The 17221-nt window shown below is 42.4% G+C and overlaps 1 protein-coding gene across 1 annotated transcript; it reads left to right on the top strand.

Annotated features, from left to right (window-relative positions):
- Nucleotides 1-1011: 1011 nt before the first annotated feature.
- Nucleotides 1012-16393, top strand: LOC103376146 (RNA-binding Raly-like protein; the record flags this gene model as incomplete). The annotated part of the gene is made up of 6 exons (XM_008306515.1): nt 1012-1059; nt 3413-3594; nt 8986-9102; nt 9722-9891; nt 12045-12083; nt 16195-16393. Coding segments are annotated over 5 exons (550 nt in total), but the record flags the coding sequence as incomplete, so codon positions are not given.
- Between the last annotated feature and the right edge of the window lie 828 nt (nt 16394-17221).

The following is a 17221-nucleotide window of genomic DNA, read 5'->3' as shown; positions in this document are numbered from 1 at the left end:
TTTTTTTTTCCTTTTGAACCTTGAATTTCTAATTGAGTCTTTAATTCTTTTCACATTTCCGTGTGTTGACTGGAGTTTATTCAGCACAAGACTGTAAAGCTCAAAGGAGATGCTGTTGTATAAGCTTCATTAAGCATGACCCTGATTTTCTGCCCCGTACACAGCTCCTGGTCACAAACAGATCAAAGCGGTGCTTGTTTACTGCAGTCTAATGTGACAGAGGTCTAGACTCGTATTCGCTGGGACGCCTCTCCATCTCCTTGGTCGTCCATTGGCGAAGTTTATTTTGCCGCCGATTTACCCCGTTCTCGATTGTTGGTTTGTTTCATTACACGTCTTATTTCGCTAATGTATTGCTTTGTGCATTGTTGTTATTTAAACCCTCATTTGCGTTTTATAGCTGCAGCTGGAAACATGCAGGATGTAATATGGTAATCATGGGAGAGGAACAGGAGAGGCAAAAAAAACCAACAGTATACTAGTCGAAATTGAAATAGTAATGCATTAATCCTAATTAAAATTCCTGTGAGAACAGCAGCATTTCAAAACAGCCCCTTCTTTTTCGCCTCTTCTCTTTATTTTATTTCTCTCTCTGAATTCTAAATCAGTTGCCATCCTGAGCGTGTAACATTGATTTTCCTCTCTCGGGTCTAAGAAAAGATGTTTTTTTTTTCTCCTCTCACTCTCTCTCTCCCTGTCTGTGTCTCCTTTTCATTTTCTGACTGTATTTGCCCTCCAAAACTTTTCTGTTGATCTTTGTTGATCTGCGGCCTGTGCACGCCAGTGTGGCGAAGGCTTGCTGCTGCTGCTGCTGCTGCTTAACCTGCGATGAGCTTTAGGCGTAAACTAGACCGTGTCCGTTCAAGTCAAAGCAGCTTGAGTTTGATCCTCTTACTTTTGACAGATCTAAAATGGCTCCTTTTAATACAATCCATCCCTCTTCTTTATCTCTTCCTCCTCCTCCTCCTCCTCTCGTCTCCCATCCCCTCCCCCCTTCTGCCTCTTTCATAGTGGATATGAATTTGATTACGAATACTACAGGGATGATTTCTACAGCAGGTATGTATCGTTCACGTTTGTTCACATTGCTAACTCACTGTTAAATCAGATTTGGGATTTAAGGAAACTATTAACTAGCGACCACCTCAGTTAGTGTTGAAACACCTGTTGAGCTTTGCATTCTCACAGTGGCAGATTTATCATTTAAATTATTGGTCATTTCTAAAACAAAGGTAACTTTCACCAGTAATCTTGTTTTCAGGCTACATAAATAGGCTAAAGCTCACATGTTACAGACCAAAAGTTGACATCGTCACCAGTTCTTGATCCAAGCAGCAGAAATAATGGAACATCATTGTTCTGTTGCACTGTAGACGTAATTAGTCCAAGTCTAATATGTGGTGGTTGGATCACTTTTCTAAGGAGAACCAGCACGATGGAGACCAATTACTTAGGCCCCTTTAACAACAACACAACTTCCTTATTCTGACTTTCATGTAACCCCCACAACCAATCAGAATCATGAATGCCTTCAACTGAGATTACTGTAAATGCAACTCTCCTAAAGGGGCAAATAACAATTTAAATATGTAACATAACATATACTGTGAATTATTTATGACCTAATGTGTAAACACTAACAATGTGTATGTAAATGGTTCTGTAGAAATTTGCATTTTTACCAAATTAACTATATGAATTATGAACTACACTAGTCCTGTAAATGTGACAAGGAAAACTTTGGCTCTTTACTTCACATAGTTGCTTAATTTTATTTTATTTGTTTAAATATTGCAAGAGAAGAGGGTTTGGGATGAGGAACACCTGACAGGGCACCCCTGGCAGAGATTTCTGGAGTGTAAACTTAAATCCAATAAATGGCAGCACAGAGCCGCTAACTTTCGCCTAAACTGATTCCAGGACCATTTTCCACACAGTGGGGAAACGCTGTGAACTGGTTGTAACCCCACAAACTAATGCTGTTTGCGCCGTCGATCCGCTGCTTGGCCTCGGGTGCAGTGTTGCTTGGCAACTTAGCCGTTTTCTTGCCAGGTTTGGCAACTTTAAAGGCGCTTTTCACAACTTTTTCTTTTTTTTTTTTTTACATCTATTTTTCAATAAAGTGCCAAGAGATAAATCTGGTGACATTTTTTGGGTACACACTGGGGAGTCAGTAAGACATTAAAATCTCTCTGGACTGACTGTGTGCAGCGAGCATGAGCTGGAAACAATCACTGATATCCACTGGGTGCCCAAATAAACACCCTGTTATTTGGTTTTGTTGTAAATGAACAAGAGTTAAAGTCAAGATAAATTTACCTGAACTGTTTAAGTTTAATTTTTATCTCAAAGTTTTGGATCCCCTTCTTATTTATACTTCCACAGTCTGCACAACATACAATGTTTTGGGAACTGGAGGTAGATTTAGATGCATAATGCTGCGATGATAGCAGTAGAATCAGCTTAATTTGAGCTTTTTGCTCTTGGTTTTTCCAAATTTGAGCTAATTCCATGCACATATTGTTGCTGCTGTAGTGAGCAGACCGAACATGCTACTGTTTTCATGCTTCATTACAGCAGAAAACACAATTTAATCCCTTCGCTTATGCTTCTCCTCTTGCGCTTTGCATTTGTAAAAGGCTAAAACGCAGAGTATTGTTCTTACTGCGGCCACGTCGACACAAATCCGAAGCTTCGCAGGCCGCCTCTGCTGTAATAATAATTGCTAAGCTACGAGCGGACAATATCTGCTCGGGAGGAAAGGGTTCAGTGGCTGGTCAATAGAGAAGATTTTGATTGACTCGCCCTCATTAAGAGTCTCGCTTGTCAGATTTAATTCCGTAACCTTCCCGCCGAGGTACCTTGAAGAAGTCAACTTGTCAAAACGGCTGAGCGGATCGAGCATGCGGCTCGGACATGCTGACGGAGGAACACTTGTTTTCTCTCTCATTTATCCGCCAGTGATCAGAGCGCTTATCTGCGGAGACATTTTTCTATTTTTCTAAATGTCAAACTTGTTGAGAGCCGTGACAGTCCGGCGTCACATACAGCAGCAGCCCGAGCAGACGCAATCGTTTGACATTCAGCACCTTCTTCTCTCCATCCTTCTCTCTTTTAAATGAAGGGATTATTTTCATGCGTGCAGTGACCTGGATAGCTGTGTGGAAAGAGGGATACTAAATATGAACCAAAATGTCTGCCTTTTGTTTTGATGTGTGCCGTTTGGAGAGAGGAAGATGAATGCGTAGCGAATCTATCTTTAAATACAATACTGGCTTTAGAAAGATAGTGAGACAAAGTGAAAAACCTTCTACCTCTAGTCGATGGGCTTTTTCTGAATGCTGCAGGACCTCTTGTGACATCGTAGAAAAAGTGTGAGACGTGTAATATTCGAGGTTTTTCTCCTCTTTAGGCTTTTTGACTACCATGGCAGAGTGGCCCCCCCACCCAGATCCGTGATCCCCCTGAAGCGCTCCAGGGTGCTCGCTCCTTCCTCCCGCCGCGGGAAGACCTCCTTCCCCATCAAAACCTCCTCCTCTTCCTCCTCCTCATCCTCCAGACCTCCCACATCATCCTCCTCCTCCGGGGTCAAACGTACGTACAAGAAGGTGCTCTTTTACTTGCCTTGTGTTTACGCCGGACCGCTCAGATTTGACTTTTTTTTTTTTTTCCTGCAAAACAACACGGCCTAATTACGCTAATGGCATTCTGTCCCCCTTTTTGAAAAACCGAAGGCTTAATGCAAATCTCAAAAACCATGAAAGGGGAAAAAAAAAAGGCGACGCCGGCATAATTCAGCCGTGCCACTTGCGCCGCGCCACTATAAAAAAGCTATTTAATTCACTCCAGCAGCTCAGAACAAGCCACACTGTAATGTAGAGCAAAACACTAAATCGCAAACACAAATATAATCCCAGCTTTCCGAGCTGCACCCATTCAGCAAACGGCGCTATTCCTGTCGCCCGGCATCCATCTGGATCTCATTTTGGTCCCTCTGATTAACTGGTGATGCATTATAGCGTCCTAAATGTAATTAATGTGAGATTGGGTGGGTGGCGTTGAGGGTGGGAGAGATCTCTGTGGAGCTGTGGTCAGCTGTGTTTTTCCTAAATGTTAGTCTCTATCCGTAGCCTGTGTAATTGGTTACAGTGTTTGTTTCATTGTTGCCTGTCTAGGCCAGTGTTATCAGCGCGAGCAGCTTGGTGAGGTCTGTCAGGAGGACCCAGCTGCAGTTGGTATTACACAGAAAGGCGGGGAGGAGAAAAAAAAAAGCCCATCTCCCATCCTCTTTTTGGACAGAGTCAATGAATTCTCTTCTCTGTCTAAGCAGTGCGGCTGTATGTTTGGGAGACTAATTTGCCCCTGCCAGGACCATGAAAAATCACTGTTTGTATTGACTTTGGCCTAGATAGATTGGACAGCGAAATAAGGTTAGCTTGTCCAAACAACGGGGTGGGTTAGTGCGAGCAGTTTGAACCACTTGGGCAAGTTATAATTCACTTTAGGGGGGTAAAAAAAAAAAAAAACAAACAACCGTCAGATGCATGGATCATGAAGACGGATACATGTGGGTTTTTCAGACTAAGCCCTCTGAGACTGTCAGTTCAAGTGCTTTAACTTTTTTACAGCTTGCTAAGTCAGTTGAAACAAGGCTGTAACTGCTCCACAGACTTTTTTTTTGGGTGTGAGTCACAGATATCTAAGCAAGGCTTGCCGTTCAGCAGTCATCTCGGTAATACTCTTGGGCATGTATTTCAGGCTAACAAGACCAAACCCTTACTTAAGGAATAGGGAGAAAGCCATACTTGCAACTTCAACGGGCAAAGCACAGCTGCAGTGAAAAATCCATAAAAAATGTTTGGGTGATTTTGCCTCAAAACAAGGTTTAAAAGGTGTTTTTTTTTCCACTCCATAAGTTATGCGTACAGTTTCATGACTCAATGCTTGAGGCAGCGTTGCAACATGATTGGTTGGATGTTTCCCAGTTGAAGCAGAAGATTGGCTTCTTGAGGTGGGGGGCTGGACATCAACGTTATAGATTTCAATTCAGGATTCTTTAAGAAGCTTTCAAAGCTACTTGTTGAATCTAATATGTGGTTTCTGAATAATGTTCACGTTTTTCTGTCGGCCTTCTTTGCTAAAATGTTCCTTATTTCTTCACTTAACTGAAAATGTATAGTTGTAGCTAAGTTCTTTGGCTCATCATTGATTAGTTGATTATTCGATTATCTGATCGAGAGAAAATGAACCAAATTGCTGTTTTGGACTAAAACTCCCTGAATCCAGCTGCTCAAAGTTGCAGTATTTTCTGCGCTTTTGTGATGATAAACTAAAAATCTAGACAGTCGGTCAGACGAACCCAGACGTTTTTTCTGCTTTTTAGCATTTGCTGACATTATAAATAACAAATGATTCGCTCTCCTCTCCATTCTGTTTGTTCGTACATCTTAGAGAATCTAAGAAACTGCTTTAACAGTGGTATTGTGACTTTTGAAATGATGAGCGCAGCCAGAATTGCGAAGCTTTGAATAGTTTGTCAAAGTTGGATGAGAATTTAACCGAATACCTCGCTAAATAATTAAACAAACCCCATTCCCAGCCCGCGTTTAGGAGTGTAAACCGGTGAGCTGAAGACAGTTTTAACGAAAACACATAAATATGTGGTTGAATTCACCAACGCCAAATGGTTTATACTCCACATATATAAAGCTAAATGTGCAGTTTTACAGCAATAAAAGTAAAGGATTAGGATATTAAATAAAAATGCAGATGTTTTGCAAAACAGGCACGGATATGAGTACGGCAAAGTAAAGTGCACCATAAATCCCTGCAGCGTCCATGTGTCCAAGCTGGTAACTTTTCAACAACTGCTAGAGTCTGAGTGACATTGGCACCACCAGCCCCCAAAACTCTTTGTCCAGTTTAATCTTCATAGACCAGTGATTCAAGAGATCCTCACTATCCCCGAGATAAAATGTCCGCAGTTCATGACGAGGTCCTAAAATTAGCCTCATTACTCATTCCCTAAATCTTCCCCTAATGCTTATTAAATAACAATGGCCCTTTTTTTCCAGGCCTTTTCCTTTAACTGGGGCTATCTAAAGATGCCGTGTTGATGAAGCGATGTTGGATTAGGGCGTGTATGTTTTCTCTCTGCAGCTTATGCGGCTGATAGCACAAAAGGGAAAAAAAAGGCCTGGAGGCCCCCGATAAATTAGAAACTGTTCCACACTTTCTTATCATCAAAGGACGACTAGTAAGCTGCCCAGAGCGGGCTCAGATAATGTTGGCATAGGGAAGTGAGCGTATATGTGTGTGCCTATTCTTGGATGTTGGTTTGTACAAATGGAGGCAGGTGAGAAAGAGATAGTGACACTCCAGCGTGTCTCCCCCCCCACCCCTCCATCCAGATATGATTGTATATCCAATGTGTTAGCCCTTTTTATCCCGTCCAGAAAGGTCGATTTTTTCTGCTCGCCTGTAGATTTAAGGCTGATGGCTGCTTTGCAAAACAACACCGGAGTAGATCTTGGGATTTCTGCCCACATATTACCTATGCATTGCCTTCAGTGTGCCATTATACGCTGCTTTTCTCTCTCTCTTGTTGCCACATTAATCATCCTGCTCCATTTTAAAGAAGTCATGCATTGGCAAATATCACATGCATTGGATCCTGGTGGGGGCCAGCTGTTGTGCTGTTTTTCACCAATTCTAGTGAATGATTAAAATGTCCTTTTTGGGGGAAATGTAGCTTTCCGCAAGGTAATGTGTCAGTATATTTATTTTTTTTATCACGCGCTGACATCTTCTCTAAATGTAGATGTGTATGTTTTATGCATGGGTTTGGATCATACAAAGTGGCGCGTAGACATCGGAAGGGGCGCCGCATTGTGATGTGGTGTGGGTGTAAATATACATCAAAGAAACTAACTCAAAGAGCCACATGCAGACATGATACCAGACAAGTAGTGTTTTGATTTTTCTGCATGTCTCCTGTCTCTGTTTTTTTTTTTTTTTTTCTCTCTCCAGCTGAAGCTTTACAGGAACTCGTGGGTTTGTTTACCGAACGCCTCATCCATCCTCTTTCCAGCCCTGACAGAATCTGATAGGTGTCAAAGAGAATTTTATGTTTTCTTCTCAACTTCTGCCGTCTGTTCTTCCCTTTTTCCCCCCCTCTCGAAAGATGACACATTGCAGCCGCCGAGGGTTAAGGAATAAGATTATCTTATTACTTTTATGGTCTAAATTCTTTAATCTGCTCAGTTCGAGCTGCTAAGGAGTTACACCCTCATTTCAGCGGCAGACGGACCAGATTGAATTAACGGCGACGTCCTTCAGATGTTTTTGTTTTATTATTATTTCCTGCTGCTGTTATTTTTCGTATTAAGGTTGAGACTCCGACTTCGACACGATACGGCGGCTGTGTTTCGTTCACCTCAGATATGTATTGTGGAGCGAACACCGAGAGCCGAGGCAAAGCGGGAGGGGGAGAGCAATTATTCATAAGGTGGTAAACAGAAGCTGTGAGAGAGAAAATTGAGCCCCCTGTTTCCCTACGTCTCTGTTAGCGAGGCTACAATCAGGCAGGAAATGCAAAAAATAGGATTGAAAGACGCTGGTATTGTTTTAATAGAGAGGTAGTTTTATTTCTGCCCTTATTTCAACTAACCCAGAATTAACCCACCACACGAAAAATACTGTGTATAATCATTTTATATTAAGATCCACTGGTTCCTAACCTTGTGGCTGCTAAACACCCTGTAGTAAAACCAGTATGCAAATATTTGAAATTGCAAATAAGCTGCAGTTTCTCTGTGCATGAAATCCTTTTTTTTTTTCATAACTCGCCCCTGAATCTAGAAGAACTGCTTTGTTATGAAATGCATGAACATAGATACGGTTTCATATAGAATTTTATTTCACTTTACTCTGAGCTACACAGATTTTAAATGCTGTGTTTGAATTTTTGTCATGTTCTATGTGACAAATTGGTAGTGCTAACAACAATAAAGCCACCTGTGGTGTTGTTTAGGTCCTACTTGTGTAGCTCTGACCTGTTGGAAAAGGGACTTTGTGCACCTTATAGATGATTGATTAGATTGAATTCTGGGGCGTTTAGAAGCTGGAGCAACACATGGGGCTCTTGGTCGTGTTCCTCGAGCCATTCGTTAGCACTGAGTGTCACAAAATGAGCACTATTACCACTTCTGATCATTGCATTTTGAAGTTATTAAGACAGAAATTCAGTGATGAAATTAAGTAATTTTCTTAAACAAGAGGAAAAAAATCAAATATTCATGTAAACTGGGTGTGTTCAGCCGACACTGGACATCTCTTCGTCCCCCTCACTCCTGGAGGAGCTGCTTTATCAGAAATACAGCAGAGGAGCAACCGGTTTATCAGCTAACAGCACAGATACAAATACACCCTATTTCATGTGGCTGTTTCCTCATAAAATCCACCGGATGAATGCATTTAATGTCCAGCAGCAACAGCGAGAAGAGATCAATTTTCAGTAAGTGCGACCAAATTTACCATATGCACTCAAGCAAGCAGATTCTATCATAAGGTGTAAAAAAAATATATATATATATATATCCTCATGCTTTACAGAATCTTCTAATGTCAGCACACTGAAAGATAGCACACAGTTTGTGCAGATATTTGGCACCACTGAGTGAAACTTGAGCAGCGCTGCACAGCATGGTGGGCGTAAGCCGTGCACTAATCTTCAAATTGAAAGCAGCAGGTCCACAGTTTTAGCTGGGTAACTTTTCAGTTGGCCAGATAAAGATGTTCTTCCCTGAGGAAAGTGTGACTCAGAGTGATGCTATGATTTCCAAATGCTGAAAACCAAACTGACGGCAGACGATCTGTGCTCCCTTTTAAAAAAAAAAAACGAGCGAAATTAGGACGAGCTTAAAAGCAGCCCGAAAAATAAAGACGTTTTCTGCCTTCTTTTTTTTTTTTTTTTCTGTGCCTCAGCAGTGAAGACGGACCAGCTCCAGACGATTAAACGGGAGCTCACTCAGATCAAGATGAAGATCGACTCTTTGCTGGGACGCCTGGAGAAGATTGAGAAGCAGCAGAGAGTCGAATCTGGTGAGAAACGGGCGGCGGAGTCTGAGGACGAATAGGGAAAAGGGACCACTGAGGGAGGGAAATTAGGAGCTCACGCTGGCCATAAGTCTTGGTGACATTGTGGGAGATAAGAGCGGCGGAGCTCTCCGTCATAACGGCAGACAGGTGTCAACACCCCGCTGACTCAGTTTGTATGAGAGGTCTTTATAGATGCCCTTCACTGCAGGACGGCGTCAGAGTGCAGCTCCCTGTGAAGGTCGTTTAGGCCACAGAATGCATGTTTGTTCCCCAGATTGGGTTTTTTAATTCAAATTTCCTGTTGAACATACACAGCAGTTGAAATACCAGAATCCTTGCAGTAGACGGCTCCAGAGGTTAAAATGGAGAGATAACTGTTTAGTAATGCATTAAAAAAAAAAAAAGTGCATACAGAGTGCAAGTCACTCGGTGGCTCGCTGAGGACAAACCACTTCTGCCCACTTGACGGCAAAGAGCAGCACGGCCCCGAGAGACCGGCAGATTTTATGTGTCTGCACAACTTGGGGAAACCGAAAAAGGCAGCCTAGTAAACTTTGCTGAAGAAAACTACAGACTGTGATCACACTTCATTCTCCGTGCCCTCGTTTTTCCCTCCCCTCAGAGGCTCAGAGAAAGTACGAGGACAACTGCGACTCCCTGCATGAGGAGTCCGTGTCAGAGACGGCGGAAAACTCCGGGGAGGAGGCCGGCGAGGGGGCGCTGGACGTGGAGGCGGGAGAGATGACTGACGGAGGCGAGGACGACTACGACGAGGAGGGCAGCCACCATCTGGTAAGAGGAGCGGTTGACAGGGGCTGACAGGGAGGGAGAGTGCGAGGCACTTTGGGAGATCTCAAGTGGGCAGACAAGTCTTTGCCTTCTGAAAGTTAATTTTCCAGAATTATTCATGGCCACAGATCTGAGGGAGCGGGGTTTCACATGAGTGAATGGTGAGGGCGCCCGGACTGACAGTTTCTCCCTGTCGACCCCGAGCTGAAACAGTGGAAGCGAGGCTCTTCGCGGGCCCACACACACACACACACACACACACACACACACACACACACACTCGCCGGGCTATAATTAAAGCGCCGGGCTCGAGACGCATAGGAGAGCGTTTAAAGACCAGACTTGGCATGAGCCGGTGTGGATCCAGCCATGAAGTGGTGGATGTCCAACAGTACAGAGCAGGTTTCCTTTCACAAGGTCAGTCAAGAAGTAGCCAAGAGAAGCTGTCCAGGAGAGGCTAGTTATGATTTTAAAAAGTAGTTTAAAGCAGCAGTCTTCAACCTTTTTTGCACCACGGACCAGTTTTAAGCAAGACATTTTTCTACGGACCGGTCATTACGCACATAACAAATAATCATTGTTTTTTTTCTATTGAAAAGTTTCATAAATAAATAAAATTAATTTTTATTGCTTAACATGTTTACTTCTTCTTCTGTCTCAGCATCAAGTCTCGGCCACTTTCCAAAGCAGCTCTCCTGAGACGTTTGTTTTTGACTGACGGCTTCGTTTAGCAGTCAAGTGCGGGAAACGAAGTGACGGGAAGACGAGCTAGTCATGTTTCAAAATAAAACACCCTGCAGACTCCGCTGGAAATAAAAATAAACCAATAAAATGTTTTTATTCTATGTGTGCGGCCCGGTACCGGTCCGCGGCCCGGTGGTTGGGGACCGCTGGTTTAAAGTATATTAAATCTCAGTGCTTTCTATGAACCAGTAATCTTGTTTAACCAGCTATCTAAACCCAAGGTGATGCTTTTACAGACTGCTTGTTTTCATGCTTAGTTGCTCTAAAGTTGAATTCAGACTTTTAAAGAATTGTTTTTGGAGTATTCACCAATACTCTTATGCAAATGTAGTGTTTTTTCCACCTAAACAAACAGCAGCACTCAAAGATTACACACAGATTAATGACTAAAGTCGCAGCTTTCCTCATCAATCTGTCATTTACCAACTAAATTATCTACTCGGGCTGTAATTTCTCAAAGGTGACGTCATCAGATAGCTTCCTTTGTCCGAGCAACAGTCCGAAAACAAAAAAAAGTTCAGCGCTTCAGCTCTAATTTCACTCGAGAAGCGGCGTTCATCAGTCTTTCCACTGATGTGACGGTTCCCACAAAGCTTATATTGATCGTATTCAATCAGACAGTTGATCTCAGTCAGCTGTGGCTTAGACGCACATTTATTACACCAGTGATTTCAATGGAAAAATGGACTGCAGCTCCAACAAAAAAAAAAAAAAAACGATTTCAGTCTGTTGAGAGCCGCCTGCACAAAAAAAAATCTTTTTTATTGTATAATGTGTTTTTCCTCCATCCTTTACTTTGAAATGCCAATGGTGCATTTCAACTGAAAAGATTAAATTACTGTTTTGGTTACACTGCTGCGTTCAGATGACTGACCTTTTAACATGCAATAATATTTTAGTTTAATGACAGTTATCCGCACGCCTTTAAGACACCAGCCAGCGCTTCAACATTATGCAGCGCTCCAAACAGTAAATTTAACTATACAGCCGCTCTTTCTTTTTTTTACTTCACGTCTCACAATTCATGGAGTGACTTGAAAGCCTCGTCTGGATTCAGCACGGCCCGCGCGCTGACCATGCTTTCTTTATTATGCTATATTTATTAACCATTAAGTGGGTGAGAATGGCCGCGCTATCCTTGATGAAAGCTTTGTGCCCTCGCTAATGGAGGAGATTATTTTTCAGAGACGCGCTGGAAGAGATTTATTTGTTTCCTGAAGGTCACATTGATCACAGCTTGTGATAATGTAGCACAAAGAGCGTTTCGCCGGGTTTGGCACGGCTGCTCTTGTTGAGCCTATTTCAGCAACGACCTTTAGAAAAAGATTAAATACAACCGGCAGTTAAAAAGGTCTGTATCATATCTGGTGATTCTTACCTTCCTCCCCCTCCTATGTGCTCTTCTTTTTCAGATAGAAAACCACGTATCGGATATCGACAACTGAGATCAGGTGAGAGTTTTGGATTTCCGAGTGTCCGTTACAATGATGTTGTTCAACAAGGCTGTAAAAAAAGTTTCTGGGGGGCTCTTCTAGTCATTACAGGCTTTACATCCGGTCCTCATTAAAAAAGCGTAGCTACTCAACTGTGCCTTCAGTATCTCTAAACATCCGTTAATCATCTCCTAAGTCATAAGCTCCATGACATTTGGAAGACCAGCGTCACTGAAGGGCGGCTAATACCAAATTCGACAGAGGGAGCAATAATGGCATTCCAATGGGCCAGAACTGCCCATAAACAACATTCATCTAATTGAGTTGTGTGGAAGGAGGGTATGAATGGCGAGGCCTAAGGTAAAGAGTTTGCCGCCCGTCGCCTCTCAGGATGTGGCTAATGATGCAGACACATCATCAGTTGGCTTGGCGCTGGCTAGCTCTTCGTAGCGGGGGGCTGCTTGGCAGCGTTTAGGAGTCGCAGACTGTTGATGTAACATTGAGTAAGCTCTGGTACAGTTTTGCTGCTGGACGAGTAAATGGAAATCTGCGTTCCTCGGAGGATTCAAAGCGCTGTTAATTATGGTACCTAATTAAATCTTTTAGTCTGTCGGTCAGTTAAAGGGAATAGCTTTTAATTTCGGTCAAATTTGAGCCATTTGATGGTTTAACTTTACTTCCGATCTACAAAAATATAAAATCACTCTATTCCTGTCTCTTTTACTTCGGTGCAATTTGAAGCTGTGTCCGAAATTCTTCTAATCCGCCGCTCCTCGTATAATAAGTGTTCAGCCTCCTGAAGTGAGCAGTGATTCAGATTTGGTCACATTGGAAATAATTGACGCAGAGACGGCTTCACGTCTTTGAAATGCTCTGCGTTGCACTTTGGGATACTTAGCAGGAAGCGGTGCTACTTTTGAGGGCGCTATATCATTCATACATTTTTAATTTATTTTGGAATCGTGGCTTAGTCCAGTTGATGTATTTTTAATTTTTGTGTGAAACCATCTGAGGCTATAGCTGTCACCATCTTTGATGTGTACGGTTGTCATGGTTACAGTTCTCTACTTTTGCGAGGATGGTTGAAAAAGGCATTGCTTATCTATTTATGCCATGGATGGATGTATTAAAGGGACTGCATTTAGCCCAGTCTCTCTGCTGTGTTCTGTAAGCGGTCGCTCAAAGTATTGCAGCAAAAAAAAAAAAAAAGCAGCAACACCTGTCAATTTAAATCCATGGAAGTTTTTATATTTGCAAACTTTCCCAGTGCTTAAAAAGTGAGTTTTATTTGCTTGGTGTAATCCCAATGTAAAGTCTGTGGGCAGGGAGACACTAATGCAGGTGGCCGCACAATGCAAAAGCAAACTGGGAAATGTTTTTTGGCTCATGCAACAGGTTAGCAGTTTTTACTTCAGCGGCTGGGCGCTGTCTTCCAGTCTGCTGTCCAATTCTTGTTAATACATCCGCAAGTCATACCAGGATATAATTATTATTGCTGTAATTGCTTTAGTGTCACTGTGAGAATACAAGACAGCCACCGGAGAGTCCACCGAGAACTAGTCCCAACATGGAGCATCCTGTAAAACTACAAGTTGTCGTTTTTACAACAGATGGAATACAAGATATGACAACATAATAGATTTAATACAAAGAGGTTTTTTGTGCAATCCACTCAGTTTCAACTGCAATTCTACAATTTCATTTTGCTTTTTTCCAAAGCGATCTGAGAGCAGATACAACCATAGACTGTATAAAAGATGGACGTAGCTACCGTGACGTCACCCGTTGGTTTCTGCACTGAGAAAATGAAGCCAGGGTTTTGCTACTTCCTGGTTGATATCTTGGATTTTTGGAGCCAGTGACGCAAAAATCGTCGGAGGGGGGCGGAGCCATAGGAGCAGCGATTGGTCAGATGGATTGAGAGGCGGGCCCTCTCTGCCCGCCCACATTTACCGCCTTCTGCTCACTTCGTCTGTATGGTCGACTGTCAATCAAGTCAGCCACGCCCCTTGCCCTGCAAAATGTTGACGACTTTTTAAAAATTCAATGTTGATTTATTTTCAGATTGGCCACCTGATCTCTGGACTTGACCATGAAAACTAATAAGAAAAAAATCCTGAGCTGTAGGAATGCAGTATTTCATGATCTGTGATCACTTCTTTTCCAATTCATTTCTATGGGAGCCAGGGCTTTTTGGAGCCAGGACTACCAGACGTAGTGATATTGCAGGTTTTTGACACTTCCGGGTTGGCTTCATTTTTCAGGGCCGGTTGCTACGTCCATCTTTTATACAGTCTATGGATACAACACAAGCAGGGATCTAGTCAGGAGAAAACAACCTGGATAAGTGCCATAGAACAAGTTCAAGTGTGATCGGGCGTTGATGCCAATAGCAGGCTGTGTGGGAGGTAATGGGAATATATTTTTTCAACACACTAGAATGTGTTACTTCCTCTCTTTCCAATCAAGTCTTTGGATGCACACCTGTCTGAATTGCACTGCAGTGACTGAGCGGGGACTAGAGGCTTCCCTCTGTTCCCAGCTGAGGCGTTTGTGGAACATTAGTCAATCGTAGCGTTCACCAACATTCTGCATATGAGGCGTCTGCAAACTGCAGCTCCAGAAAACAACCTGAGTTACACTCTCGCCCTCTGAACTGCTTGAGTCACATCTCACCACCCACCGCCGCAAGTAATTCTCAACCTGTGGGATCCGCTGAGGTATGAGGAGAACAGCCAACATTATGCGTTGCGTTTATTACAAAAAGTGCTGCCAAAGTACGACAGGGAGCAGAGCTTTTGCTGTCGGAGCATCAGCGTTCTCCAAGAAACGCGTCATGGCCACCAGAGCAGCCTTTCTCTCTGCAGCGTTTCAGTGCCAGGCGGCAGAAAAGAGCCAGAATAGAATGATACAGCAAAGAAGGGCGACCTTTGGGTGGCTTTAAGTCCCAGGTCATGCTTATGAGAAAAATATCTATCTGTCATCTACATAATGTGTTAAGAAATGAGCCATTTGTATGGAAATCAGGGGGAAAATGAAATGAAAAATACTTTATTTATCCCAGAAGGGAAATTCAATAAAAAACAAATAAAAAAAAATATAATAATATATAATAATATAAATGTATATATAAAGTAAATAAATACATTTTTAAAAATAAAAGTAATGATTAACATGTATTAATAAGTTCCAAAAGCCACCATAAAAAGTCCTAAATTATGTGCAGAAATGAAAAAGTTAGCCGCACCAGTGCAGCCAATGAAGCTAATCACGGCTAACTTTAGCTTTATGTTTAATATTTTTAATGAATTTTCCCAAAATAATACAAAATTTGGACGATTAGCGCCATTAATCGTGCCTTATCGACTAAATACACACATGCAATGCAATTTAAAGTCACATTAATGTTAACTTGACATCCACAGCTCTAATGTTATGCTAGCATTAGCTTAGCTTTATGCAAATGTTACACAGTGATCTGCATGTTTTTGTGGTTTGTGGGATTGTAGATGCATTTATTTAAAAAAAAAAAAAAATCAGTAAAGCAGAGCCAGTCCTCCTTTTTTGTTGATAAAAATGAACATTACTCTAAAGTTTCTTTATATACAAGCAAAAAATGTTCACCGCTAACAACGCCGCTAGTTTTTTTTATCCCCATATGCTTCTCCAGACAGCTGGTGTCCCAGTTCTATCCACCTCTTAGGAAACCACATGTTACACTTAAGTTTCCCATTTCCTTTCCATATGTCAGCCTTTTTAACATTCTGTCGGTGGCAAATTCACAAAAACCTCCTCACAGCACATACATTTAAAAACCTGAAAATCACACTGGAGGTTGTGGAGAATGCGTGAATGTTTTTCGCTTGCAGGCCTACCAAGGATAGAAAATCACAGCGAGAAGAACCTCAATAAGTCATGTCCAGAAGGATTAGAGAGGCAGCTCCAGCTAGCAGAAAAAAAACAGTTTCTGCACTCCCCGAGATATTTCTAAGGCCATTCACAACGGACAAGCTTTAAAAAGTCCGCCTAATCCTCATCAGATTTACAGCATTATAAACAGCCGCCATGTTTGAGGAGGAGACGCGGTCGTGTAAAAGTGTTTTCATGAGTTTTTTTTTCCTCTCTTCAGGGCGCGGAAGCTCCTGGTTCGGTGGTATTAGAATTCATCTTCACCTTCAAGAGACAGGAAAAGGCTCTCGGAAGGGATCAAGACACTCATTCAGGACTGTAAGTTGTGTTCAAGAGATGCCGAATCACATTTAGATGCCCAGCTGTGCAGCACAAATCAGATGTGACGTGCTCTCGAAATAAAATGTATTCAAGACTCATTTCAATGCATCGGCCTGAGTTTACTTCATGTGCAACCTATATTACATCCAAGAAGCCGCCAGCGTCACGACACTGATTCTGCTCCTGAAAAAATACAAACTGAGAGAATAAAGGGTTTTCTTTTGATTTCTAAATGACATTATGTTGGAAGACGGTAACTTGTTGACCAGTCGTTGCTGCTTTTTATGAAATGTGCTTGCGCTGTAATTTCACAACGAATTTCAGTTTTGTTTTTTTTTTCTTTCCCCTCAAATATCAAATGAATAAATGACAGTCAGAACAATCTGCCGGCCGCAGTGTGATATTCCGCAAATGAATGAAACATCACTGCCGTCTGCTTCGGATTTGACTCATACATAAGCCAATAGCTGTGAGCATAACTTTATCCAGCTTTATCCATTTATCACACAAATGCCCTGTGGGGCTGTTCCATCATATATTCCAACTCCTGCCAAGATTCAGAAGCAGAAAGGGCTTCCTGTGGTACGGAGCCAACACTGGCACAGGCCTCCTGCCAGGGAGCAGTGCCCCAGCGTCTCGGTGCGCTCCTCCCCGCTCAGCCTTGTGCATCCCAACATGGACTGCCGCTGTTGAGGAGCCAACGCCTTCCTTCCTTCCTTCGCCGTCTACCTTCTGCTTCGACTCCGATCTCGTGTAGGCAAAGCAGTTTTTAAAGAAACAGTTGGATTATTTTAAATTATTCACCGACAGGCTTTGATATCATCTCAGAATGAGATCTGCGATTCCGAACGCTTACATTTCGGCCCTAATCTAACATGACTGAACGGCTGATGCTGCATTAAAGTCAACTTGAATGAGATTATTTT

This window comes from Stegastes partitus, unplaced genomic scaffold, assembly GCF_000690725.1.
Source record: "Stegastes partitus isolate 25-593 unplaced genomic scaffold, Stegastes_partitus-1.0.2 Scaffold3681, whole genome shotgun sequence".
NCBI classification, from domain to species: domain Eukaryota; kingdom Metazoa; phylum Chordata; class Actinopteri; family Pomacentridae; genus Stegastes; species Stegastes partitus.
Note: the sequence above shows the minus strand (reverse complement) of the source record. Positions and strands in the feature narration are given on the sequence as shown.